General features: G+C 38.0%; 1 protein-coding gene and 1 pseudogene across 1 annotated transcript; one reads left to right on the top strand and one right to left on the bottom strand.

Annotated features, from left to right (window-relative positions):
- Positions 1 to 4,477: 4,477 nt before the first annotated feature.
- Positions 4,478 to 5,160, bottom strand: LOC141822908 (uncharacterized). Its single transcript, XM_074710212.1, has 2 exons — positions 4,894 to 5,160; positions 4,478 to 4,594 (listed from the first exon to the last, which is right to left on the bottom strand). The coding sequence occupies exons 1-2, from the start codon at positions 5,158 to 5,160 to the stop codon at positions 4,478 to 4,480; spliced, it is 384 nt and encodes a 127-aa protein (XP_074566313.1).
- Positions 5,161 to 5,785: 625 nt separating this feature from the next.
- Positions 5,786 to 24,327, top strand: LOC141822897 (uncharacterized; annotated as a pseudogene).
- Positions 24,328 to 27,050: the final 2,723 nt, after the last annotated feature.

Genomic DNA, 27,050 nt, shown 5'->3' with positions numbered 1-27,050 from the left:
GGAGATCCAGATCGCCAACAGTGCGACCTCTTGGCAAAAGGAAGACTTAGGGGGTGTTTGGTTTTAAGTTGTATTTTTTCAACGGAAAATTGAGGTTAAAAATATGTAAATGTATAGTTGGGGTTGAGAAAAGGTTGAGAAAATGTAAATGTAAATGGAGTGTTTGGTGAATATGAGGTTGAATTGTATTTTGGATGTCCATTTACTTATTTACCCTTACTAAAAATTTGAAAAAATTCTTATATATTTTTTACAAGGGTAGATGTGTAATTTGAACTTTCAGGTTGGCAAAAAGGACCTCCACAGGTTCTTTTTACCAACCCCCAATTTACTAGTTACCCCAACCTCATATGTACATTCACCATCTAAACCCAAACACCCATATGATGTCCATTGCACAAATTTCGAGAACTCAACTGAACATTTACATCTGGGGAACCTTAAACCAAACACCCCCTTAGCATGACGAAGCTGAGGGAAACATCTCAAGCAAGTGCAAGGATGGGGAGCCGTGGGCTCGAGAGCATCCAAGAAGAGCACGAGGCTTGTGGAAGATGTTTGAAGACGTGAGTCAAGGCTAAGGGATGAAGAAGGAAGCTAAAAAGTGATTTTTAGCTTCATCAGTCGACTGGGACAACAAGCAGTCGACTGGTGTCCTGATCCAAACCACACAGAAAGTTTGGTCGAGTGAAAAACACTGACCAGTCGACTGGGTGAGTATCAGTTGATTGATATTCGAACGTTGGGCTAACAGTTGGAGCAATAAACGTAATCTACAGTAGCCGTTGAAGCCCACCAGTCGACTGGTCCCTAAGACAGTCGATTGGTATTGAGAAAAATATAAAAAGATAGATTGAAGATTAGAGACGTAAGTGTTTGCACTTTTTCATTCTTGCACGATCTTCAAGCCCTGTCATTCATAAAAATCTTCCCCCAAACCTTCACTTTACATCTATAAGAGGAAGAGATCAACTGTAAAGGTTTCTCCACCTTCAAAGATACTTTGAGAAGGAGAAAGTTCATAATGGAATGTTCGTGTGGTATGTGGATCCTTGGATTAGTCACCTCGAAGAGGTGGATACCAAGTAAATCAAAAGGGTTAGCATTGTTTGAATTGAAATTTATTTTTATCTTGTGCTTTTGCTAACAATTTTGTAGGCAAGAGCAAAAGTTGTTATTCACCCCCTCTAGCAAATGCAACGGTCCCAACAGATATGTTTAGTAGGGAGATATTAGTACAATCGATTTCTAAGGGTTGATCTAAATAAGTTAAGGTTGATCAAATGTTTGGAAGTAAGTTGATAAGAGTTAAAAGAGGTCAAGGGTGGTCAGATGCTTAGCAATTGGGTAGAAGTTCTGACATGTTGGTCTAGGCAAGAGTGAGAAGTCCTAATAAGTTAAGGTTGACTTAGGCAAATGAGAAGTCTTAACAGGTTAAGGGTAACATAGGCAAGGGACATACCTTAACAAGTTAAGGGTGATTAGATGCCTAGCAAAGAAAAAAATCTAGGGGAGTGAATCCTAGGTTGTTGTAAGTCTTGGAGGAATGAACTCCAAGCAAGTGAGGCCCGCAATATGTCAGGTAGACTAGCTCCGGGCGATTGAAATAGATCCGGGCAACCGAAAGGTCAAAACAAGATCAAATCAAAATCTGAGTGAGGCAGTTATTGGATCAAAGTTGACCAAGCTCTAATCTACTAGAGTGGGTCTAGGTGACCAGAAGTTGCAAAGTCAACAAATCTAAAATTCATGAGGATCAAATTGGCAGCTGAGTTAACAACGATCCAAGCGCCCAGAAGGCTTCTAAACAATCAGATAGGTGCCACATCATCAGCTGGACGAAGTGCTATAAAAAGAGGGCAGGGGCTTGAGGTTCAGATCATAAAATCACATCATCTCATCTCTCATACATTCTGTGCTCTCAAAGTTGATATTGCTCGTGCGATCCAGATGAAACCTTTGCATTTAAGATTTCATGAGGCGATCAAGGATTAGTAAATTGTTTGCTTGTGTTTATTCATATTTATTGATTTATATTTTGTTTTGTGCTTGTGAGAGGTTTCTCCACCACTGAAAGATGTCTGAAAAAGAAGAAAACTCTAGTGCTCGCATTCGAGGCATAGTATGTTATATTTGAGAGGTGTCTTAAAGCAATCGTCTTACGATTGTACTATTTATTAAATAAATATAAATTCACTGTTTAAGTGCATATTTTATATGTTTGATTAGATTTTAAACTTGTTCACTGAATTGTCCACAATACAATTCATAGCATGAGAGAATTTGTGATTAGATTACAACTTGTGAGTTTCTCTACATATATAATTATGAAAGTATTGAAACTATCTCTAGTCAATAAATTGATAAACACGGACGTCATCAATTCTGTTGAGACTAGCACGTTTATAATCCTTGGTTTACCAAGCAGTTGTTCTCACTAGCTAGAGACATTGGATGTTGAGAGTTAAACGTGGATGCTAGTTAAAGGTAACTAGTTTATTAGAGTGACCTGCCTAAGACTTCATATGGTTCTATCCGTATGTCAATGAAGATTTCAGTGCAGTTGAAGTGTGAGTTTTCTTGACTTGCGGTATTCAAGTCATCTTGGTCATGGAAGTCTATACTTTGACATCTTAAGTAAGCATCTCTGAGGAGGTGTGAACCCGAGATGATTGAGTATAAGTCGAAGTGCCCGAAGGTATTTGAATAGCCCACAGAGGATTCACTGCTCTTTGTAAAAGAGACGTATAACCTGCGATCGCTTGTTTGGATTGTTACTGAAAGTCTTTGGCAAAAACATTACATGTCAAGAGTATGACACTCTTGGACATATGTACGAGTAACTCGAATCCATAGAACAAGAAAGTAAGTTTTGGCTAGGTGTAACGTAGTCAGCTTAGCGGGGACTGACACATACATACCATGTCCTAAATCAAGCGGATATAAGACGGTGAAAGGACCGAAGCATGTCTCATTATAGCTGTCGAGGATTTAGAAATCTGCTAGAATCAGTTGATGATTTTTCAATCAATTAGGGATCATGATGTACTATTAGGTGCCACTAATAATAAATTCAAGATTAAGGATTAATTACAGACGTCCAATACTAATCAAAAATCTATTGGGTCATACGCACTACAGGTTTCTTAGAAGGACTTAAAATGAGTTTGAGAATTGGATTATCAGAACAAGAGAAATCCGGTTAGACCGAACAAAGGCAAAACAATGGGTTTCGTCTTATGAAGACAAAATAAACAAAATCAGAAGTGTTCAGGTTATTGAACCAAATAATTCGATTTTGAATAAAAAATTAAACTAATTTAGTTTAGTTCGTGATGGAAGACATTTTGATGCGGTGTGTTTTGCATGGGAATATTATTATTATTATTTACATTATTCCCTTATTGAATGTGTCACTTTCACCCATCAAAATTACTTATTTATTTATTTACCAAACCTCTTTATTGTCGTCCTAAGTAATACAGAGAGGTCCGGGTCGTCTCTCTCGGACTCAATGACAGGATGTTATTCCAGACCTGTGCTGCGGTGGTATTTATGTTTTATTCATTCCTATCTACAAGCAATTTTATTTATTCACAATTTAATTTACAATTAACAAATGAATGAAAAGTAAAGATAAAATTATCATGCAGTCAATCATTTAAGTTTGGATCCCCCTAAATTGACCCTTATGGTCGGATTCAATATATTTGATCCTTAGGGAACCAAAATTGGTTTGGTCCAACTGGATTAACCAATTTGGACTTTAGAACACACACTTGGACTCTAGATCAATTTGGTTTTTATGTTCGATGAAGTAATGTCATGAATGATCTATTTTTAGCTTTGTATCCAATGTCCGATTGATTGTATCCAGCTTTCTGAGATCCAAGTATCATGTCTAAATACTTAGACCCAAAAGTGAATTTAACAAGAGACCGTCTGAGTTCATCAACTTGGGTCCTTAATTGAGAATTTTTTTCCTTGAGTTGGACTCTAGTTGAATCCTCAACTAAGGTGGCTTGAGTTGACGGCTCAATGTTGACTTTCTCCTTGAGAAGTACTAACTCCTCTTGGAGCGATTTAACCAAAGTGTTGGACTTAGCTAATTTTTTAGACAAACTTAAAATTATAGAATATAAACGTTCCATACTTATAGCGGAGGTGCAAGCTTCAGAAACGGATACGGATCTATGGCTTTCATCTGTGTTTGAGTCGCTGTCGCTTTGAATCATCTCGTTCAGAGCCAGAAGCATGAGGAAGCTTGTCGTTGTCGGTTCTTCGTCCGACTCTTCGGATGATGACTCGTCCCAAGTCACCTTAAGGGCCTTCTTCTTAGTTCTCTGGTCCTTTCTTTGTTTCGGGCAATCAACTCTGAAGTGACCTTTGTGATTGCACCCGTAGCACCTCAATTCTGATTTGTCGGTGGTCGTCGGAGTTGACTTGTTCTTTTCGACTTTCTGACTCCACGCTTCTTTCAAATCATCTTCCGAACTAAATTGGCAAGCTCCGAAGTCACCTCATCGTTCGCTTCGGATTCGGAAGAATCTGAGTCTTCAATGATCTTCTTAGCCATCTTGTCCTGTACCTGTACCTGTAAGAAGAGTGATACATTTCTCCTGCACTTCGGCGTTAGACTATTCATAAAGTTCAAACTCAGAGAAAAGTTCATCTAACTTTACCTTTGAAAGGTCCCTAGAGACCATGTAAGCATCCACTATGGATGCCCACAAAGCATTCCTCGGGAACGCTTTTAGTGCGTACCTTATTGTATCGCAATTTTTTATTTTCTGACGAATTGCACGTAGGTCGTTGAGAAGATCTTGGATCCAGGCGTGTATCCATCATCCTATTATTATACAATTTGTTAAGTAATAAATCTTGTTTGCTTACCTTTGTATCCGACATTCCTTCGTGGAGTTCGATCAACTTAGTCCAGAGCTCCTTGGCGCTGATAAAAGGTCCAACCCAGTTCTGCTCTTCCTTGGTCAAGCCGCATTGGAGGGTTTGAGTTGCCTTTGTGTTCACCTTGATTTTCTTTCTAGTTGATGCGTCCCACTTCTTGCAAGATTGTGGTAGACCGTCATTGTCAGTCGGGATTGTGAATCTCATTTGAATGACTATCCACATCTTCACTTGTGTCTTCAGGTGACACTCCATCCTAATCCTTCCTGGTGAGCCATTAATCTAGCACACAGAAAAGATGAGCAAAAAAATGTTCCAAGACTAGGTCTTGGATTAGCAGTGCGGGATGAAGAGAAAAAAATTTTGAACAAAAAAAACTTCATAAAATTTGAATTTAGATTGAAAATGTAAAATACGTTAATAATATATATAAATATAGGGTTATTGAATTCGGGTTTAAAACTCCTTTAACATGTTAGGAATCCAACAAACCCCCCTTCCGATTCTTCTTCTTCCCCGCCACGCTCGACTTTCCTTCTTTCACCCATTCTTCTTCCGTTCCACGGAGCGATTTCTTTCTCCAGACACCCACGACCGTTTTCCCTTCTCCTCTGAGTGAAACAGACGCCTCTACCTCTCCCTCTCCTCCGTGCCCTAGCCACAGCCTTCATCTGCGACGCTGTCGTTGCTTCCTCTTTCCTCTGTTCCTGATCTTGCGCAGTGCCGGCCTGTGGGTCACAAATCGGGCGCCGTCGCATGGAGAAGGAGCCGACACTACTTCCCCTCCCTCTCCTCTTCCTCCTTCTCATTTACCCTACAAGCGACGCACGCCGTCGCTCGACCCATTCCTGAAATTTCAAGGTCTACTGGAGGTTCGTCTCAGTCCTCCCCCTTTCTACAATCCAGACGGCGCATAGCCGCATAGTCTCCTCTTGGTGGTTGTTCCTGCTCCGGCAGCTGGCCTGGGTTGTCTTCTCCTCTGTGCTCTCTTCTCAACGATAGCGGTCAGTGTTGTGAGCCTGTGACTGTTGTCTTCTTCCGTCTCTTTGGGTCTTCCAGTCTTGTGTAATATGGATATGGACATTCAGGGAGTTGAAAATGAAGCCTTTGGTTCCCTTGTGAAACAGGGGGCAGAAGCTAGGGTGTTCAAGTCAACTTTTATGGGTCGTTTGTCAATTGTGAAACAATGTTTCTCCAAGAAATATAGGCATCCCTTACTTGATGCAAAGTTGACAATGAAGCGCTTGAACATGGAAGTTCGCTGCATGACAAAAGCCAGACGTCTTGGTATCCCCACTCCAATATTATATTCTGTCGATCCAATTCTGCATACTCAGACATTTGAATACGTGGATGGGCTCTCTGTGAAGGAGATCCTATTAGATTTTTGGATCAAATGGTATTGTTGAAGAACAACTAGATGATATTGCCATACAGATAGAAACTGCAATGGGAAAAATGCATGATGGGGGTCTTATCCATGGTGCTTTGACCACTTCAAATATGATTATTAGGAGAGAGACTAATCAGTTGGTTCTTATAGACTTTGGTCTGAGATTTACATCAACTTTTTTTAAAGATAAAGCAGTTGATCTATATGTGTTAGGGAAAGCTTTGTTATCCATGCATTCTTCTTGTGGAAATGTGGATCTTGACTGGTGGATCCTGCTACGTACGAGGTGTATTTATTTTTTTTTGAAGTTCTCTTCTGACACGGACTACTTACGGAAGGCAGGTATCTTTGCTTATCTTTTTAGATCGGTCATACTGATATGTACAATTTTGCTATAGCTAATAGTAATTTTCATGTTATTATATCTTCCCTAGTATTACACTACTTAGCATATGTTGTATGCACTATTTACATGCTACTTGTTTAGGTTCTATATCTCTTTGATACTTGCCATATGTATATAGGCTCATCAGAGTATTGATATACTGTTCTTTACTGGGCATTGATTATCTATTAGATATACCTTGCACGCATTAGTATCATGCACCATCCTTGCATGATTGCATACTAGCGATCATCGGCTCCTTTGTAGTTTGAGCCCGTCGCTAGTTACATGATCTGCACACACTGCCACTCACGGGTTAGTGGTACATCAGGAGGGTGTGTGCAGTTGCTCTGTTAGGGCTCCGCTCGGCTACTCAGGGGTAGTGGTGCCGCAGCGTGGTAGCATACAGGGATCCCTCCTTCGTATTATTTATGAGACGAGGAGATGAGAGCATTGCTCCCCCATGTACTTGGGGTAGGGGGATAGGTGTACTCCGCCAGTATCCTATCCACTCGGTCATGCAGGAGCAATGACTACAGAGTGCACAGTTGTCATAGCCCTACCCACTCTACCTTACGATTGTTTGTGACGGTGGCTAACTGACGTCAGGGGTGACCATGTCATTGCATCATGTGCATACTACATGAATTGCATTTATTATTGCTTGTTGCATTTGTTTGCTGCATATGTTTAACATGCACATACAGGAGGCCTTATGCATTTGGTTTGGCGACCTTGCATCTGTTGCATGGTTTGTGCCGTTGTATCGAGGTAGATGATTCTGGTATGTATAGTTTTTCAGTAGTTCAGTTGTGCATTTCTTACTGTACTGACATGATTATTACTGGTAGATAGCTTATTATACATATTTGTTAGATATCCGCTGATGTCCTTGAACTCATTCCGTGGTTTCATTCTTTTCAGGTTGACGTCTGTCTGGAGAGCCGTGCTGCTAGTCTCCCATCGAGTTGCATTCGACTATTTTGGTTTTGTTTACATATTTAGTATCTATGTTACAGAACCTATTTTATACCGTGTGGATTGTCGTATTCGTACTTTGGTTTGTTGTGCTTGGTATAGAATACTGGTTGTGGACTTTATTCTCATAGTGTGTACTTGTGTATCTTTGACATGTATGGATTGTGGCCTTGTAGGCCTTATGGTAGCCATGTAGGCCTTAGGATATACAAGTATTCAGGAAAAGACAATTGTTACAGGGGAGATGTTACCGAAATTTTTTGAACAGTCGTCTCCCGGGGCATGACAATTTATTTGGTATTAGAGCTAGGTTCCGAGTCTTTCGGTGTTTATGGATTTTCAGAGTTTATTTGATACCAATTTATGGTATTAGAGAAAAGGTATATGATGCTCTTCGATTTTGGTGTTTCAGATTTTTTCTTTGGAGTTGTGATTGCGACAAGGTCATGTTTTGGGACTAGCGGCGACAGGGCATCTCCAGACGACTATAGGTAAATTGGTTAATCTAGCAGTTTTTGTACCTTTAGTAATAATTTTAAGAGATATGACTCTTGTAGTGGTGTTTGATTAGGATTTGGATGATATCTTATTTATGATCTTACATTTTACATTATAAATACATGTTGCTAGATGCTCCTACATCATTCTCTTTTGACAAGAGACTTTAATTCAAGGTCGGCTGTTTTGGCTTAATTCAGATTTATTGACTACAAGGGAAGATTACATTATGTTTTTATTGGATTTTTTCCAACATGTCAATAAAGGACTAAAGGTGTTAGGGAGTTCGCTCACAAGGACTAAATAAATTCTAAGGATTGTAATCATGACATATGTCGATCAATGCATTGGGAGTTAAGCATATCAAGTTGGGTGGCCTTCCAACATTAAACTGATGTTTGAGGACCAATGACAGACAAAGGACCAATGAGGGACAATGACCAAGGAGAGCAAGGCTCAAGAAGTTTGTTTGGAGAAAAATAATTATAAGATGTTTGAGGATTGTTGGGGATAACATGAAAGAAAAAAAAGTCCTATGCAAGAAAATAGGTTCGTCGAAGTGTTGTTGTGATCAAAGTTTTATGGTGGATATCAACTGTAGCGAAGAGATATTTGATGTGAAGTGTTGATTAAGGTGAATAATCAACATTGAGTACGATATAGATTTCCGATTTCCGAAATGCTTGATTATATTAGTGTACTGAGATTGTTCTTTGGTATGGATCATGTGTTGGTATTGGTATTCAAAATGGAAATGATATTGATTGTAGCAGTCATTAGTGTTTCTGGGATGGTGATTAAATAAATGTATACATTCTAAAATAAACATTCTATCACATTTAGTCAATATTTGCATTTAGTTTTTATGCAAGTGTCCGATTAATCTATATTGTAGATAAATATGGTGTGCGGAGTCACACACAGAAGACCATGTTATCAGTTCCTTATAGATTATAAACAGTTTTCACAACCAAGATGGATTGGACAAACCATTGGATTGGTTGTAGTGTAATTTGGTCTTAGTCTGTCTTGACTATAGAATTACACTAGTACACTAAGTGTGTATTGAACAGGACCATCTGAGGATTGTTCGATTTATACTGACTATATAATCGAACTAAACCTATGTTACTATAGATGTACATGCTCTTAATCCCGACATAATAACAAACACATGTGCTTAGTATGTACTTCTTTAATTCATCAAAGGGTGAGATTTAGATCGATAGATCAATAGGTCTGATGAGTTGGGAAGTAGTATTATGTACATGGTGTGTTGTTGATTATAGAAGGAATCTGTGTCCTATAAACTAGGCTGATGATGTCCCCTTGAGGAGCTCATAAGGATTATCATGTAAACCCTGCAGGTGGACCTTGTCCGCATGATAATAAGGTTGAGTGGTACTACTCTTGGCTTAGAAGTTGATTAAATTTGAGTTGTCAGTAACTCATTTAATTGACGGACATACGATATCTTAAACACAGGGAGACTGATGTACTGATAGTAAGAAGGAGCCCATATTATAATATGGGATTGGTGCGGTAGTGCAATAATAACTCTCTAGTGGAATGAGTTATTATTGATAGACTTAAGCTGTATGTTCGGTGAAGAACATGGGAAGCTTAAGCCTATCAGGAGACCAAAATTAATTCCTCCTCTAGGTCCCTGCTGTAGCCTCTGGGAATCCTCAAGTCCACATTGGAAGAATTCGTGAAGAAACCAGGCATTCGAATGCTAAGTGGTGTAATCGATCAGCTGATCGATTACACACCTTGGTAATCGATCAGCTGATCGATTACCAAGCTCCGTGGGAGATCGACTGGTAATCGATCAGTTACCAGCCTGGTAATCGATCACCTGATCGATTACCAGCTTTGATGAGAAAAATTAGCGATGTTTAATCGATTCCTTGATTGATTAAACACCTGGGTTCGAATAGGAAACTTCTGAAATCTTGCCAAAATCTCTGATATGATTGATTTAAATCATGCCACATTTACGATTCAATCATACCATGTTTATGGCTCAAATTATACCATATTTATGGGATGGCTAGGCTATAAAAGAAGGGGCTTGGCAAAGGGTTAGAACACACGAGATAATCTCTTGGTGGCCGAGACTCTGTCGGCAGCCAACCCCTTCTTCTTCTTCTTCTCTTTTCTCCAGACAAAGAGAAGGAAGGAAAGCTTGATTAGCCATCGGAGTGGAGAATTCTGGTGAAGAAATTCTCGAAGGATCGTTGCCCATACAACGTTCAAGAAGAGGAGAGGAATACAGCAGAATATCAAGAGGTCTTCGGGTACAAACTTCATCCTTCACAACCGTCCGAAGAAAGGTATAATTTAATGTTTCCGCATAAGTTAAATTATCCTTTTTATCTTGGATCCTGTAAACCAAACACAAGAGCCCAATGATCTAAATGAGTCGATCAAACGAAGTTTGATCGACTATGAGGGCAACTTGAGATCGTTTTCGGGAAAATTTTTGTTCTGCAAGAATCTACCGGAATGGTTTTTCAAGACTTTCCAATCATGATCTATATGGACTATGGTGCTATAATAATTTTTAATAGATAGTTGGCATTTTTGATGTAGTCTGGTGATGATTTAGGTTGCTTTAACTGAAAATAATTATCTAGTTAATGATTTAGTTGTATGACATGCTATATGGATCAATTGGTCTCGTGTCTTGATTGGTGAGGCGCTAGTTGATATAGTGTGGTGTGGTGCTAGTCAACTTGATGCTATAAATCCAAGAATATTATGTTGGTAATGTTTTGAGTAACACTAGAAAAATCTTTGAAGAGATTGTAAAGATTGCAGTTTAGGTTGGAAGATACTGGATTAATGTCTCTTGAATTGTGGTAGTTGGTGATATAAGCTTGAAGTGGTAGGGTTGGTTTTGTGATTGATCAAATAAAGCGAAGGCGAAGATGTGGTTAGGTGATGATGTACTACTGTTTACAAGAGATAGTCTTGTTGATTTTGTTGTTGGTAGCAATTTTGTTTGTGGTTCTGTATCTATTACACCTGGTAGTGATTCCTTGAAACCCAAGATGATTGTGAGTAATTGAATTCTATGAAATGTTGAAAGCATGGTATAGCGTGTTGTTCTTAAGAGTGGAGAGGGCACCATGAAAGAGATTCCTATTGGTGTGATGTGGATTTATCTAAAATCAAACTTGTAGATGGCAAGTAAATTAAAGGACCTACAAGTACATGAGATTGTTTATATGTGAATTTGGATGATTTTTAACTAGATGGCTCTTAAACTCAAAATCCTGAAACTATAGTTGAAAGTTCTGAGTGGAATTTTTATTTATTTATTTATTTATTTTGGCATGAGGTCTAAAGTTGTTCTATTCATGAAAGGAAGAGGTTACCTCTATGTCTAGAAAGTATGTAACGAATGAGGGAGCCAAACTGAAAGTTTGGAATCTGTGACAGTTTTCATTGCTTAAAGTTTTGGCTAGGTTTGAGTTTCTAAATTCAGAATCAAAGGAAAATTTAAAAGACCAAAATTTTAGGATAAAAACAAGGAGTTCAAAGAATGTCAAGATTTTTTTGGCAGATGGCAGGATGTTCTTCCTCAGTTGGAATCTAATGATGGTAATGTGGAGATAGAAGTTGCAATATCCAAATATACCTATTCAATGGCGTGAAATGAGAAAAAAAATCACCGAAAATCGAAGTTGCTTCTACTCAGAATTGACAGTGTTAAAGAACATGATAGTGAGGTCATTGTTATCACAACCCTACATGACTATAATATCTAAAATGACTAGGAGGTGTAATGACATCAGTCAGGTAGGTGTCGAATCCACCAGTCTGAGTATTATTGTGAGGAACCCTAGATTTGCAATCCTATGTGTCACGAGTAGGGTTGCAAATTAGATTTATAAATTTATCGAAAACCCACAATAAATTCAAACAAATGAAGTATAGGGGCCTCGAGTCGTGTTTTTCCAAGGATTAGTAGAAAATCGTTTAATTTGAGCTTTCGATGTCGTGTTTTTGGGTTTTTCGAATGTAAATGGGGTTTTGGTGTTTTTCAAATGAAATGCAATCAGAATTCAATGGATTAAAGAACAATGCATGTTTTTAATATAGAAACGAGACTATTGACACAATGCATCAAAGCAAATCCGAAAATGCAATTCAACTCAAATCAAAACAATGAAATCTATTCTAATTGTGCTCTAAATCATTTATTAAATCCAAAGTTCAGCTTTCTCAAATGGTAGGAAATCATAGCTCAATCTAAAATCTAAAGAATTTTCATGTGAAACTCAACCTATCAAGCTGATACTTTGAATTGAAATGGCACGGAACAGTAGCTTTTGGGAAATCAGAGTTTCTTCAGATTGCAAGTAGGTTAAATCTAAGTTAAGCAAACTCAAAGCAAATCAGTTAACTGAATTCACTAAACCAACATCAACATTAGCCAACGAATTGCATTTAAAGGTTTTTAACAGGCTGAACAGACTGATACGGAGATGATACGGAACAGTGAAAATGGAAATCAGAAGTTATCAGACAAGAAAGCTAAAGAAGCTGTAATTAAAGCTAAGAAAACTTCTACTCATTTGAATCAACTACAATAACCAAAGAAATTACGAGTCTAAGCAATCCAAACGCAACAAGAGCATTCAACAAACTTCGGAAATGAGTTACGGTAACAATAAACAGAAACATAAATCAGAAGCTACAGAAACTGCATCCATCCCTCTTCTTCTCCGTCGTATCTCCGTAGCTTGGTGTCAAACAAGCTATTGAATCCCTTGGAAGCTTGAAGATGGTCTCAAGATGTGCTTGCTCGCTGCCAGCACCGTGAATTGCCCGGAAAAACCCTCTCCGGCCAAGAACAGATATTGTGCAGCACGTTTTCAACTGGCAAAACTGGATTTCTTGCTTCCTCCTTGCGCCGATGAACTTGCTGAAGCTTTAGATGTGTTCTGCAACCCTTCAGAGAACCCCTCGTCAGCTGGCGGCTTCGGATTTCTCAACAACTCACCGGATTTTGAAGAAATAGGGGTTGGCGCCGCCTGAAGAACCCCCGCCGTCGCGCGCCGTCCGATTGCCGATTTTACCCAACGGTCCTGCTTTAACCTTCCCAAGGATCAAGGATTGCGGTGGAAAAGATTTGGGTGGATGGGGACTGCCCGTAGAGTTACATCGCCGAGCAGAGGAAGGCTTCTCGGGAAGACGATGCACAGTAATGGGACGGCCACTGTTCATCAGGTAAGGTTTTTGATTTTATACTGCTTATTAATCAACAGATCTGAGCCATTGAATTCTGATCCTATGGTGCAGACTTGATCTGGGGTTTAGGGCAGCCTAGGGTTTGTAAAAAATTTAGGGATTTTAATCAAACTTGAGTTAGGTCATGTCCTTTATGTGGCTTGATCAATTTGGGTGAAACTTGGCTCGATTCGATCACGATTTGACTCGAAACTTGGTCCGATTTGAGCCCTACAATCAATTAAAATCCAATTAATGCAAAAATTGCCATTAAATCATGAAAATTATAATCAAGCTTCAGATTATGCAATATAGGACAAATAAATCAAATCGATTCATTTCATAATTTATTTTCTTGCAAAAATCCAAAATGAATCGATTAAAAATACATAAAACCCTAACTCATCAAGGTGTTTCTGGAAGCTACACTAGGTGTAGCACAATTTTTCTACTAGATGTAGATGCACAAAGGATGGGAGGTGTCGGAAGCAGTATAGAAGATCATCGTGTGGGATCATGTAGCAACCACAAGTAGGAGTGTATTGTAAAATAGTCGTTGCGCATGGAGTTTACAGATGGAGATAAAATCAAAGCTATCATTGTCAGAGTTTGATTTAAATGGAAATCAAGTCAGCATGGATTGGTATAATAATGGTGGTGGCCTAAATACTATGTTAGATAGGGAGTAAACAATGTTAGGTTCCCCCCCACTACTTGTATGTATATTGATCCTTGTAGCTATACATTATACAATGTATATTTTGCATCCTATGCCATCTGGTATTTATAATCCAGTCCCTAGGTTCATAATACAGACAATCAAACATTATCTACTTAGTCACAATAGATCAGCTAATCACAACTATAACTGGCTTCATAATTGACATAGGCTAATTGTCCGTCATATTCCTCTTGTTCAATGCTATTTCACTTTGAATTTTAGACCATGCTAAATTATTGAAATTTCTATATGAACCTTGCAGTGTCACAATATCTATCTGAGAAAAATAGGTCGGCATTAGTTTCCTAGTGTGCTTACTATGAAATCAAGTTAGAATCCAGTGAATACTGGTGACACTAGCAAACAACATTAACTACAATGTACTATGTCCGGATTTCCTTTTTAGTACAACGATTATGACATTACAAAAGAACTGATATTATAATTTTAAGGGGGGTAAACTATTCATCTTGTGGGTAAACCATAGAAGACTGATGATAGTTGAATTTCGTGTTGATGGATATCTATTCTGTCTTAGTATGAATAAATTCTTTTACCACGTGCAATATTGAAGTTGATTTTTCAGGACATTTTAATACTGGGATATATATATATATATATATATATATATATATATATATATATATATTGTTAGTTTGCTAAGCATACGGAAAATGTGTATTTTTACTTTCTTCAGTTTCAATTTATTTAAGTTTATGAGAGCATCATGATTGATGTAGAATACCTAGCTAGATAGGAAAGGCTAAATGTGTTATTATCTTTGGCATTGTCACTTCTGAATACACAAATAAGAATGCCAAATTGCATTTTGATCCAAGTAATAAAAGAGGAACAAGTGAAGATTTCTGAATGTTTTTTTAAAGCCATCAAATTCCCCCACACTTACCCTTGAGCGTCTCGCTCAAGTCAACAAAATAAACTAAGATTGTACCCCCTCTAGATCATTCTCAATCATGATTAGAAACAATTAAAAGGGAATTATCTAAGTTGTAGAGTCTCAAAAGCTTAAGCCCATGGATTAGACCCTTGTACTCGGTTAACCACATAGTAAGTTTCACCCTTCATAATTAATTGAGAAAAATGCATCACACTAAATCTCACGAGGTTGTTTTCAATAGATAAATCAGTGGCTCTCACCCTAATTCTAATTCATGATCAAAGTAAAGTAGGGCTCACTCAAGCAACTTAAGTTTCATGCATTTCCATAGGCTTGCTTGTTTTCTACTCTCCACTACCATTCTTAATTTGGAATCCACATATACTAGGCTTATTGAAAATGTAATAAAGCAATGACTGAGGCAAAGGAATTAGAAAATGTAGAAAGAAAAATTCAAGACAAAAGAAATTTCAAGAAAAGAGTGAATGAAATGGTAAACATGGGTATAGTTAAATGCTAATCAATGAACCTTGCCATCCTTCTTCTTTCTTTCTTTTGTATTCCATTTGTTTTGGTGTGTTTTGCATAATCCATGAAGCAATTCTGAGTCTAAACTCATAAGGTTCCATTCCTTGATACAAACTCTTCAATTCCTCTTCTTCTTTTTCTTTATTTCTTTCATCACCTTTCCAAATGTGCCATTTTGCTTTTCCTCTTCAAATCAAGCCCAATTCTTCCACATCTAGATTTCACAAGAGATAACAAATAGCATCCAATCATCAGAAATCAAAATTCACTTCACATGAAACCGCAATTTCAATGTATCATTGGCACGTTTAAATCTGAAAATTACTGAAATTGAATCTGAAATTTGGCTTGTTCTCTCTTGTTTCTTGCTGTTTTGCCTCCATTCTTTTTCCATCATGAAGCTTGATTGATAAGGCTAATAACCATGTAAATTTCCATGAAATTCCATTTCAGATCAGTAGCTTAAAGATGGCTAGAACAAGCTGAAAAATAAAACTGTTTTTCTGGTTTCAAAATCAAAGTGAAACTTTCCTTTTTCTCTCTATTTTCTCACTGTTTTGCCTCCATTCTTTTTGCATACTGAAGCTTGATTGATAATGCTAATATCCATGCAAAGTTCCATGAAATTCGAGTGCCATTCAGTAGCTCAAAGATGCCAAAACTTGGCTGAAAAACAAAGCTAAAAAAACTGGTTTTTCTGATTTTTTTCTGATTTTTCTCTGATTTCCTTTCTTGCTGCCATCAACACTTGGGACCACTTGATATCTGAATTTGTTGTTTAGTAAACAACTGAAATGGGGTAGGTTCCCATGTGGTTCCTCAACCGATCAAATTCTTGAAACTCCCCTTTAGCACTTGATACACATTCCATTTGAAAACCTGAAATTTTTCTGTTTTCATTCTGTTTTCTCTTTTTTTTTCTGATCTGATGCAAATCTGATGTGTATCATTGTCTCTTGTATTTCAATCCTACTCATTCAATATATTTGCAGCCGAATTATTGAAACCAATCCACACCAACCCATGAAAATCACAACTTTTTTTTTTGTTTTTTTTTGTTTTTTTTTCTTTTTTTTTTCTTTTTCTTTCAATCTGATCTTCTTGATTGCTGCCATCAACAAATTAGAGTAGATTGTCAACTTGTAGTTTCAGTTAGTGCTTGAATTGAATTAGCTTTGACAACCCTAGAATTGATATGTCACGATTAGGGTTGAAATTGATTTAAATTATTGAAAACCCATAAGGAATACAAACAAATGAAGTATAGGGGCCTCGAGTCGTATTTTTCCAAGGGCTAATAGAAAATTATTTAAATCGAGCTTGCGTGTCGTTCTTTTTGGATTTTTTGAATGTAAATGGGGTTTTGGGGTTTTGAAGTGAAATGTAATTTAAAAAACTAAATGAAAGAATGAAAACTTGATGCTAAAATGAAACTATTGAACACTCATGTATCAAACGAAATTAGGGATGGCTATTCAACTGAAACTTAAAGGTTCAAAATTATGAAATACACGAAAGAAACTAAATGCATTATCTAACACTATGGAAACAAGAACCCTAGATAGCAATCCTAACATAATTGGCACATGCATGATTCAAACCCTAAAAACTTGAAACAAGAAATCAGTAATTAGGAATTGAAATTAAATGCAAATGATCTAAACAAGCTAATTGAAATCAAATATCAAATTGTTTTTGCAACATAAATGAGGCACTAGCTAAAAAAAATTGCATTCTGATACGAAGCTGAAATTGGCACGGAACAGTAAAATTTTGGCACGGAACAGAATCTAGACAGAACCAAACAACTGCAGAAGGGTTAAAATTGAGCTACGCAAACTCTAAAGTTAATCAAATCCAAACAAAAGCTAAGCATTAACCAAATAACCAAATTCACAAAGTTGCTAAAAAATTGAATTAACAAAACTTCAGAAACTGAAATTTCAGAAATAGATCAGAAATCAGAAACAGAAACATCCAGCCTTCCCTTTTCCTTGATTCTTCTCAACTTGGTGTCAATCAAGCTGTTGAATCCAACAATGTGGCTTCAATAACCCCTTTGGAAGCTTCAACGTGGTCGCTTGTGGTTTGCTCGCTGCCAGCACCCTGAAATCCCCGAAGAAACCCTCTCCGGCACGTGAACAGAATGCTGTGCAGACTGTTTGGAGCTGGCAAATCCTGGATTCCTTGTCTTCTACTTGCTCCGATTGATTTGCTGATGCCTAGGAGTGCTCCACGATCCTCAGAGAACCCCTCAAAGGATCGCGACTTCGGATTGTGCTGTAGATGGCCGGAACAAGCGAAAATAGGGGTTGCATGGCCGCCGGAGAAACCCTCGCCGTCGCGCCTCGTCCAGCTGTCGAATTTCACCCAATCGAACCAACTTTGGACTCCTCAGGGATCAAGGAACACAATGGAATCAGTTTGGGTGGATGGGGCTTGCCGTAGAGTTACGTCGTCGAGCAGAGGAATCGTTCGAGAAGACGATGAACAGTGGCACAACCACTGTTCATCGCTTTCTGTTTGGTTTTATCCCTGCCATTAATCAACCGATCTCAGCCGTCCATTTCTGATCCGATGGAGAGAGCTTGATCTGGGGTTTTAGGGAAGCTTAGGGTTTGTGGAAAATGATGGATCTTGATCGGGCTTGAGTTAGGTCATGTCCTAAATGTGGCTTGATCAATTTGGGCAAACTTGGCTCGATTCGATCGCGGTTGAGCTCGATCTTGGTCCAATTTGAGCCCTACAATCGATTAAACTCAATTAATACAAAATTCACCATTAAATCATGAAAATTATAATCAAACCTCAAATTATGCAATATAGCACAAATATGATCAAATCGATTCATTATGCAATTTATTTTCATGCAAGAACCCAAAAATGAATCGATTAAAATGCATACAAACCCTAACTCATCAAATTCCCCCACACTTACCCTTGTGCGTCTCGCTCAAGTCAACAAAATAAACTAAGATCGTACCCCCCCCTAGATCATTCTCAATCATGATTAGAAATAATTAAAAGAGAATTACCTAAAGTTGTAGAGTCTCAAAAGTTTAAGCCCATGAACTAGACTCTTGTACTTGGTTAACCACATAGCAAGTTTCACCCTTCATGATTAATTGAGATAAATGTATCACACTAAATCTCACAAGGTTATTTTCAGTAAATAAATTCAGTGGCTCTCATCCTAATTTCTAGTTCATGATCAAAGTGAAGTAGAGCTCACTCAAGCAACTCAAGTTCATGCACTACCATAAGCTTGCTTGTTCTCTACTCTCCACCACCATTCTTGATTTGGAATCCACACCTATTAGGCTTATCACAAATGTAAGGAAGCAATAACTGAGACAAGGAATTAGAAAATTAGAAAGAAAAATTCAAGAGAAAAGAAATTCAAATAGAGTAAATGAAGTGGTAGACATGGGTATAAGTAAATGTTATCAATGAACCTTGCCATCCTTCCTAATTTCTTTCTCTTGTATTCCATTTGTTTCAGTGTGATTTTCAGATCCATGAACCAAAGATGAGTTAAACTCATGAGGTTCCTCTCCTTGATACAAACTTTCCTTCATTTCTTTTTCTTTTCTTCAACACATCACCACAAATGTGCCATTTTGTGTTTTCCTTTTGAATCAAGCCCAATTCTTTCACATCTAGATTTTACAAGAGCTAACAAATAGCAACCAATCATCAGAAACCAAAATTCACTTCACATCAATCTGAAATTTCAATGTATCATTGGCACATTAAATTCTAAAAATTATTCAAATTCAATCTGAAACTTTGCTTTTTCTCTCTTGTTTCTTGCTGTTTTTCCTCCATTCTTTTTCCATCTTGAAGCTTGATTACTAATGCTAATAACCCTGCAATTTTCTGTGAAATTCAAGTTCAGATCAGTCCCTCAAAAATGGTAAAACCGACTGAAAAAATAAAACTGCAATTTCTGATTTTTTATTTTTTTTTCTGTTTTGGTTTTGATTTTTTTTTTCTGTTGCAGCAACAATCTTGAAGGTTTAGAATCTGAATTTGTTGTTTAGAAAGTAATTGAAATGAAGTAGGTTTCCATGGATTCATCCGTTGATCAGATTTTTGATACCCTCTTGATACATTCAACAATTTTTTTTCTTTTTTTTCTGTTTTCTGCCTTCTTTTTTTTTTGATTTTTTTCAATCTGATCTGATGCTGATCTTTGCTTCACATAGTTCTTGCATTCCAATCCTACTTCTTCAATTGATTTTCAACTGATTTCTTGAAAACAATCCAACCAAGATAATGTTCTTGTATTCACTATTTTTTCTTTTTTCTTTTTTTTCCAGCTTCTTTTTTCAAGTTTTTGATTCAATCCGACCACTTGGCATGCTGAATTCTTTTGCTTTCTCAACTCAACACATTTCCAGCAATATAGATCAGTCAATTTTCCATTGAAACAGGATCCATAAAAACCTTGAAAATTTAAAATTTGGCACACAACTCCTTGCTTTGGCACACCCTTCTAATACTTGATTTTCAATTGGTTCACAAGCTCCATTCCTACACTTTGAATCCTTCTTTTTTTCCACTAATTTCTTAACATTTGTGACTCCTCATTGTGCCCAAATCTGACCACTAAATCAAGTCATAACTGATTTACACTTTTAGTCATCCTTGCTTTTCACAACTTGGACACTTGCTAACTTCAATCTTCTTGAAAATTTTCACAAGCATCAAATCTCCTCAAAAAAATCATCATAGCATCAAATAACAATGAAGATCTGAATTGCTTCAAATAACATTTCCATTGGCACATTGCTACACCCCAAAAATGGCACAAGCAATCCAAAATTGGCACACTTCTCATTCTTTTCCATCAAAATTAGCTCCAATTTTTTTTGTATCATCAAAATTTCACACATCCTCCCCCACACTTAATTCTTTGACCGTCTCGGGCAAAGGCACATTAATAACAATCAAAAATACCCATGTCCAAGAGAGCATAAAAATTGAATCCGAAAATGGGGATGAAAAATGTTAAAGAAAAATGGTGAAACATGGATGAAGCATGAAATTGTATGGTTTATGGGAGAAATTTTAAACCTATATAAATGTGGACCCATCATAGAAAATATAGCCTTGAAAGAATACAAGCAAGTTCTAGAGTGGCAATCACCTAAGTGCATCACACAAAATGGTTAACCTCACTAGGTAGAAAAATCACATTATCTCAATTTCATCATTCTAGGTTCCATCACTAAGGGTAATCCAAGTGTTCAAAAATGTTCATCCATGGACTTAAATTCCTAGAATAATCAATCAAATTTAACTCACTTTCAAGTGCTTCCAACATGATGTAAAGAAGTCCTAGGGGGGATACACTTATTCCTTACCCTAAACCATGCATGCAATGGTATTCACAATGAGTTATCTAACTAAAAATGCTCATGAAAATGACTTTTTATTACTAATTTAAAACTAAAAATGAAAAATAAAAACTAAACATGGTATTAACAATGAAAAGAAAGTGTAAAGTTGCAAAAACTCCACTTTAAGTTGGGTAGATAGCATCCATGACGTCCACACCATCCACCTCTAGCTCCTTTGTTTCTTCAAAATATTTCTTGAGCCGGTGGACATAATCCTTTGATTCATTTAAGCCTTATTTTGTATAGAATAATCTTGTAGGTCCATGCATTCTTCATTTGTGTAGGCACCCACTCATCCTTCTTCACGACACCAAAAATCAGTAGTTTTGTGGTTTTCTCATTGGTTTTATATTTTCCTCCAAATAAATTCTATACACACAAATGGTATGATTAATCTCAGAAATATCATCCAATGTCCACCCAATAGCTCTCCTTTGTTGCCTCAGATATTGCAATGAATTTTTCTCCTTCTCTGATTCTAAAGTTTGGACAATAAAAATTGGTAGACTATGATTTTCTTCCAAATGAGCATCCTTCAGGTGTTTCGGCAAGGGCTTCAAATCCAACTGTGACTTCTCAGTAGATATGGGTGATCCTTGGGGCTCAGTGCAATCTCCTATACTCACATATCTGTCCTCTGAATACTCTGATATATCAATCAATAATGGTGGTCCCTGGGACTCAATATCATCCTCTACACTCACGTGATCATCTCCAGCTGACAGTAGATCAGAAATAGGCTCCATATCAGCTTCCTTAATAACCAATGCATCCTCTCCATCATCTAAACTTAAATTAACCCATGCCACTGTATTTACTGTGAGGCCCCCAAAATTGCTATTTTTCTCTTATTCTTCAACCAAATTTGTAGGATCAATTGATGAAGAAATTAGACTTGGACTTGGTTTACAATTAACTGCTGTAAAGTCCATTTTAGGGCTAACTTGGGTTACAAATTGAGTTGCTGAAATTTTTTCATGAAATCTACATTTTAAGTGCTTGGACTTGAAATAGACTACCCACTCTTGAAAATCATTTCACTAAAATTTTCTTCAGGATTTGGTATTTCTTGAGAAGATAATTGACTGGATCCTTGAGATTGAAGCTGACTGATAATAATAGCCATGTGACTCATCTGTCTTTCAAAATTTTGAATAGTAGTGTTATTCCTAAAATGTTATGGAAATTGCTAATTTGTTTCTTATTGTTGTGAGTTTTGTTGCAGTCTCTCCTCAAGCTTTTGTAGTTGTTGAATGAGTCCACTAGAACTCCCATAGCTACCTTGATTTGAATATAGCTTTTGTTGAGTTTGAAATGAAGAGGTAGGTTGCTGGGAATAATTGTCTTGAAAACTTTGATTTTGGAAACCTTGAATTGGCTGCTTGATGCATGCTCCGCAAGTATACGAAATGTCGCCAAGTAATAAAAAGATCAAATCCACAGGGACCGTGGAATTAGTTACTAACCTAGCACAATAAGAGTGAAGAGTTCATAGGAATTGGTCTGGTGTTGGGGAGAAAGAGTATTCTAGAGCTCCTAACCCTTAATTCGAAGAGAGAGTTAGACTGTGACAGAATATGGGAAGGCGATCCTAGGACTTCGGATTCCTCGAGATATTGATTGATTGACTTAGATCCTCTATCATTCCTCAATAATTGTACAATTGTAGGGATTCTAATCAAATTATCCAATTAGACCTCGTCAGGCTTTCTCGGAATAAATCAATGGTGTTCTAATGTTACTATTGTTGGTTTGAGATGACTCCAGATAGCCTGGTTTATGGTTTTTCCGCTGTCACTCGGGTGCCCCAGCGTGCTACTAGAATCCTACCCTCTGTCATCGGGTATCTGTTTAAAGATCTCTCCCCAACAATGAGTAACCGTTAGTTATCCCTCATAAAGACTCATTATAGCCTAAGCAATTCCTCGGAAGGTCCGGTTAAAGTCTTTCCTCCTGTCACGAGGCGCCCCGGGTGTACGATCCTAAGAATTCCTCAAACCACAAATTATCTCTACCCTTATGGATTCATACCATTCACAAGCATATCATCAAACAAGTATAAGACACAAATCCACAAAGCAAATGCACAATCATATCATAGAACATGGTAAATTAACAAATCCAAAGTTACAATCATCCAATAACCCCAATTCCTCCTACATCCTAGAATCTGGAGGACTACTCCATAGCGGGGAGGTTACAATACAGAGAAGAAAGTGAAAAGTACATCCTATTCTAAGAATCTAAAAAGAAAATAAGAAATAGGACTTATCGATGAGCTTCTTCTTCTCCGGACTGCAATCTCTGCGAAGGTGAGACGTGGATGTGATGGAGTGTCTGGACGGATGAACGCATCATCGAATCTAGCTTCGGAATGAGGCGTTGGTGGCTCTAGCACGCTCCGGTGGCTCTCCAAGGTCTCCCCCTCTTTTCAGGGCACTTAAGGGAGTCTATTTATAGGTCTCCTCGAAATTTCTCTTGGAACAGCCAGGCACGCCTCCGTCATACAGCCGTGTGTGGCCGCCCTACTATGGTGGAGGCATGGTCGTGCCTATGAGGCACGACCAAGAAGAGTTGGTGTTCTGTTGGGAGGCACGGCTAGGGGCAGACATTCCTTTGTTGGGAGACACGGTCGTGCCTAGGAGACATGGTCGTGCCTGGGAGACATGGTCGTGCCTGTGAGGCACGGCCATGCCTTGGCATGGCTTTGTTGAGGAAGCACGACCGTGTCTGAGAGACATGGCCATGTCTGGCTACTACAGGAGGAAGGCACGGCCGTGCTTGTGGGGCACGACCTGGACTTGTTGAGCTTCTATTTGAGGGCACGCCCGTGCCCTTAAGGCACGGTCTCAGGAGGTGATAGACACGGCCGTGCCTGTGAGGCACGGCCCTGTCTTGCCTTGTCTTCAATTAGTACTCCATTTCACCTATTTTGCTCCGTTTTCCATCCTGAAACACACAAATACACGAGCAATCCTCCGAACTAGAAAATAAGGAATACAATGCCTAATGCACAGATAAAGGATGTAATGTACGCAAGATATAGCATGAAAAGCAGAAAGATGTGCGAATAAAGTATAAAAAATAGTTATAAATCCTACGCACATCACTGCTCGAATTCATGAAATGGATACTGAAATTGTTGTTGGAATCCATGGAATTGAGGCTGTGAATTTTGAATTTATGATTGGAAATTGTTGTAGTTTTGTTGAAATTACTGTTGTGGTTGATAAGGATGTTGAAAATTCTGAAATTGGGGCTGAAATTGTGGTTGTTGATAGTTTGAGTATTGAGGTTGTAAATGATGAAATTGTTGTTGGAAATTGTTGTATTATTGTTGAAAATTCTGATCTTTATGCTAAAATTGTTGATTAACTTGTTGAAAACATTGATAAGACTGTTGGATTTGATATTGAGGTTGCCCACCTTGAAATCATTGCTAAAAACCTTGATAAGGTTCCTGTAAATAAAAATTTTGCTGTTGAAATTGTTGACAAGGTGGTTGTTGGTAAAATGAGTTTTCATACATTTTATAAACCAACAATGATCAAAGCAACAATAAAGAAAATTGAGAATATGCATAAGCTCAAACCAAACAATTTCTACTAGTGTTCCCCGACAACGGCGCCAAAATTTAGCAACCCTAGATTTGATGTGTCACGATTAGAGTTGCAAATTGATTTAAATTATCAAAAAGCCACAATAAATTCCAAACAAGTGAAGTATAGGGGCCTCGAGTCGTATTTTTCCAAGGGCTAGTAGAAAATCATTTAAATCGAGCTGGTGTCGTTCTTTTTGAGATTTTCAAATGTAAATGGGGTTTTGGGGTTTTGAAGTGAAATGTAATTGAAAGAAACTAATGCAAGAATGAAAACTTGATGCAAAAAGCCTAAAAAACACTCATCTAAAAACTAGAAATTAGGGATGGCTATCAAACTGAAGCTTAGGTTCAAAATTCAGCAATTACACGAATTAAACTAAATGCATCATCAAACACTATGGAAGTAGAACTTAGATAGCAATCCTAACATGATTGGCACATGCATGATTCAAACCCTAAAAACTCGAAACAAGAAATCAATAACTAGGAATTGAAATTAAATGGAAATGATCTAAATGCAAGCCAATTGAAATCAAATATCAAATTATTTTTGCAGGATAAATGAGGCACTAGCTAAAAACCCAAACATTCTGATACGAGGCTGAAATTGGCACGGAACAGTAATGTAGCTCGAATTAGACAGAACCAAGCAACTAGCAGAAGGGTCAAAATTGAGCTACGCAAACTCTAAAGTTAATCAAATCCAAACAAAAGCTAAGCATTAACCACATAACCAAATTAACAAGGTTGCTAAGAAATGGAATTAACAGAAACTTCATAATGAAATTACAGATACTGTCAACAGAAATCAGAAACAGAAACTCATCCAACCCTTCCCTTTTTCACCGATTCCTCTCAACTTGGTGTCAAACAAGTTGTTGCATCCACAATATAACTTCAATAACTCCTTTGGAATCTAGAAGACGATCGCCGTGTGGTTTGCTCACTGCCAGCTCCCCGAAATGTCGAAGAAACCCTCTCCGAACAAGAACAGAATGCTGTGCAGACAAGTTTCAGCTAGCAAAAATTGGATTCCTTATCTTCTACGTGCTCCGATCGATTTGATGATGATATAGGAGTGCTCCACGATCCTCAAAGAACTCCTTAAAGGATCGCAGCTTCGGATTGAGCTGTGGATGGCCGGAACACGCGAAAATAGGAATGATGGCCGTCGGAGAAACCCTCTCCATCTTGCCTCATCCAGCTGTCGGATTTCACCCAATCGACCGGCTTTCGACTCCTCGGGGATCAAGGAATGTAATGGAGTTGGTTTGGGTAGATGGGGCTTGGCCTACACGTACGCTGCTCGGTAGAGGAATCGCGCGAGAACGATGAACAGTGGCACAGCCACTGTTCATCGCATTTCTATTTGATTTTTATCAGGCTATTAATCAAGCGATCTGGGCCGTTCATTTTTGATCCAGTGGAGGAGATTGATTTGGGGTTTAGGGAAGCCTAGGGTTTGTAAAAAATGATAGATCTTGATTGGGCTTGAGTTAGATTATGTCCTAATTGTGGCTTGATCAATTTGGGTAAACTTGGCTCGATTCGATTATAGTTGAGCTCGATCTTGGTCCAATTTGAGCCCTACAATCAAGTAAACTCAATTAATGTAAAATTCACCATTAAATCATGAAAATTATAATCAAGTCTCAAATTATACAATATAGCACAAATACGATCAAATCGATTTATTACGCAATTTATTTTCATACAAGAACCCAAAAAGGAATCGATTAAAATGCATACAACCCTAACTCATCAATGAGGCAAGCAACTAACCGCTCCTTGAGTTTCAGGGCTAGATCAAATGTTATCTGGGTGACCCGATCGGGTTGACCTGACACAATCTGAACTTCTTCTTTTTTATGTGACGATGGAGAGGCGGGTGCCTCTTGCAGCGACTACACCTCCATTCTCTGAGTGGTTCGCGCTTTTCTGAGACCAGTCTGGACCACGTCCACATAACACAAGGCCTTGATCTCTGCTGACCGTCCCAACCTGATCTGCGTCTGAGATTTTATCTTTTGATAGAAGGTGGAGACTACAACGCAGAAAGAATTGAGGGTCGGTCTTTCCAATATAACATTATAAGAAGAAGGAGAATCAACCACTGCAAAGATGACGTGTCGAGTTCATCTATGAGGCTCCTCTCCTAGTGACAAAGGCAGATTGATTTGTCCTAACGGTTGCACCTCATGTCCAAAAAATTTGAACAGAGCAATGGACATAGGGCGCAAATCCTACTGGTCAATTTGCATCCGACCAAAATCATCTTTGTACAACATATTAATGGAGTTTCCTTTGTCAATGAATACCCGAGCCACATTATAATTAGCGATAGTGGCTCGGATCACCAGGGCGTCATCATGTTGGGTGCTGACCTCCAGATCTTGAGGCTCAAAGTGAATGAGAGGACCTCCATCCTGGCTTTTGCCAACGCCAATACTATAAGTTTCTAGTCACCGTTCGTGAGCTTTCCTGGCTTGATTAGAAT

The sequence above is a fragment of the Curcuma longa genome, chromosome 1 (genome assembly GCF_044706935.1).
Source record: "Curcuma longa cultivar G26 ecotype Majalengka, Jawa Barat chromosome 1, ITB_CL_G26_1.1, whole genome shotgun sequence".
Taxonomy (NCBI): Eukaryota; Viridiplantae; Streptophyta; class Magnoliopsida; order Zingiberales; family Zingiberaceae; genus Curcuma; species Curcuma longa.
The sequence above is the reverse complement of the archived record's forward strand: the minus strand, read 5'-3'. Positions and strand labels throughout refer to the sequence as shown.

Excerpts from the sequence above, each read along its gene's own strand:
- LOC141822908 (XM_074710212.1), bottom strand. The coding sequence starts at position 5,160 with ATGGAGTGTCACCTGAAGACACAAGTGAAGATGTGGATAGTCATTCAA. Across the intron at positions 4,595-4,893 it reads AAGGAATGTCGGATACAAAG|GTACAGGTACAGGACAAGAT; the intron begins GTAAGCAAACAA and ends CTCTTCTTACAG.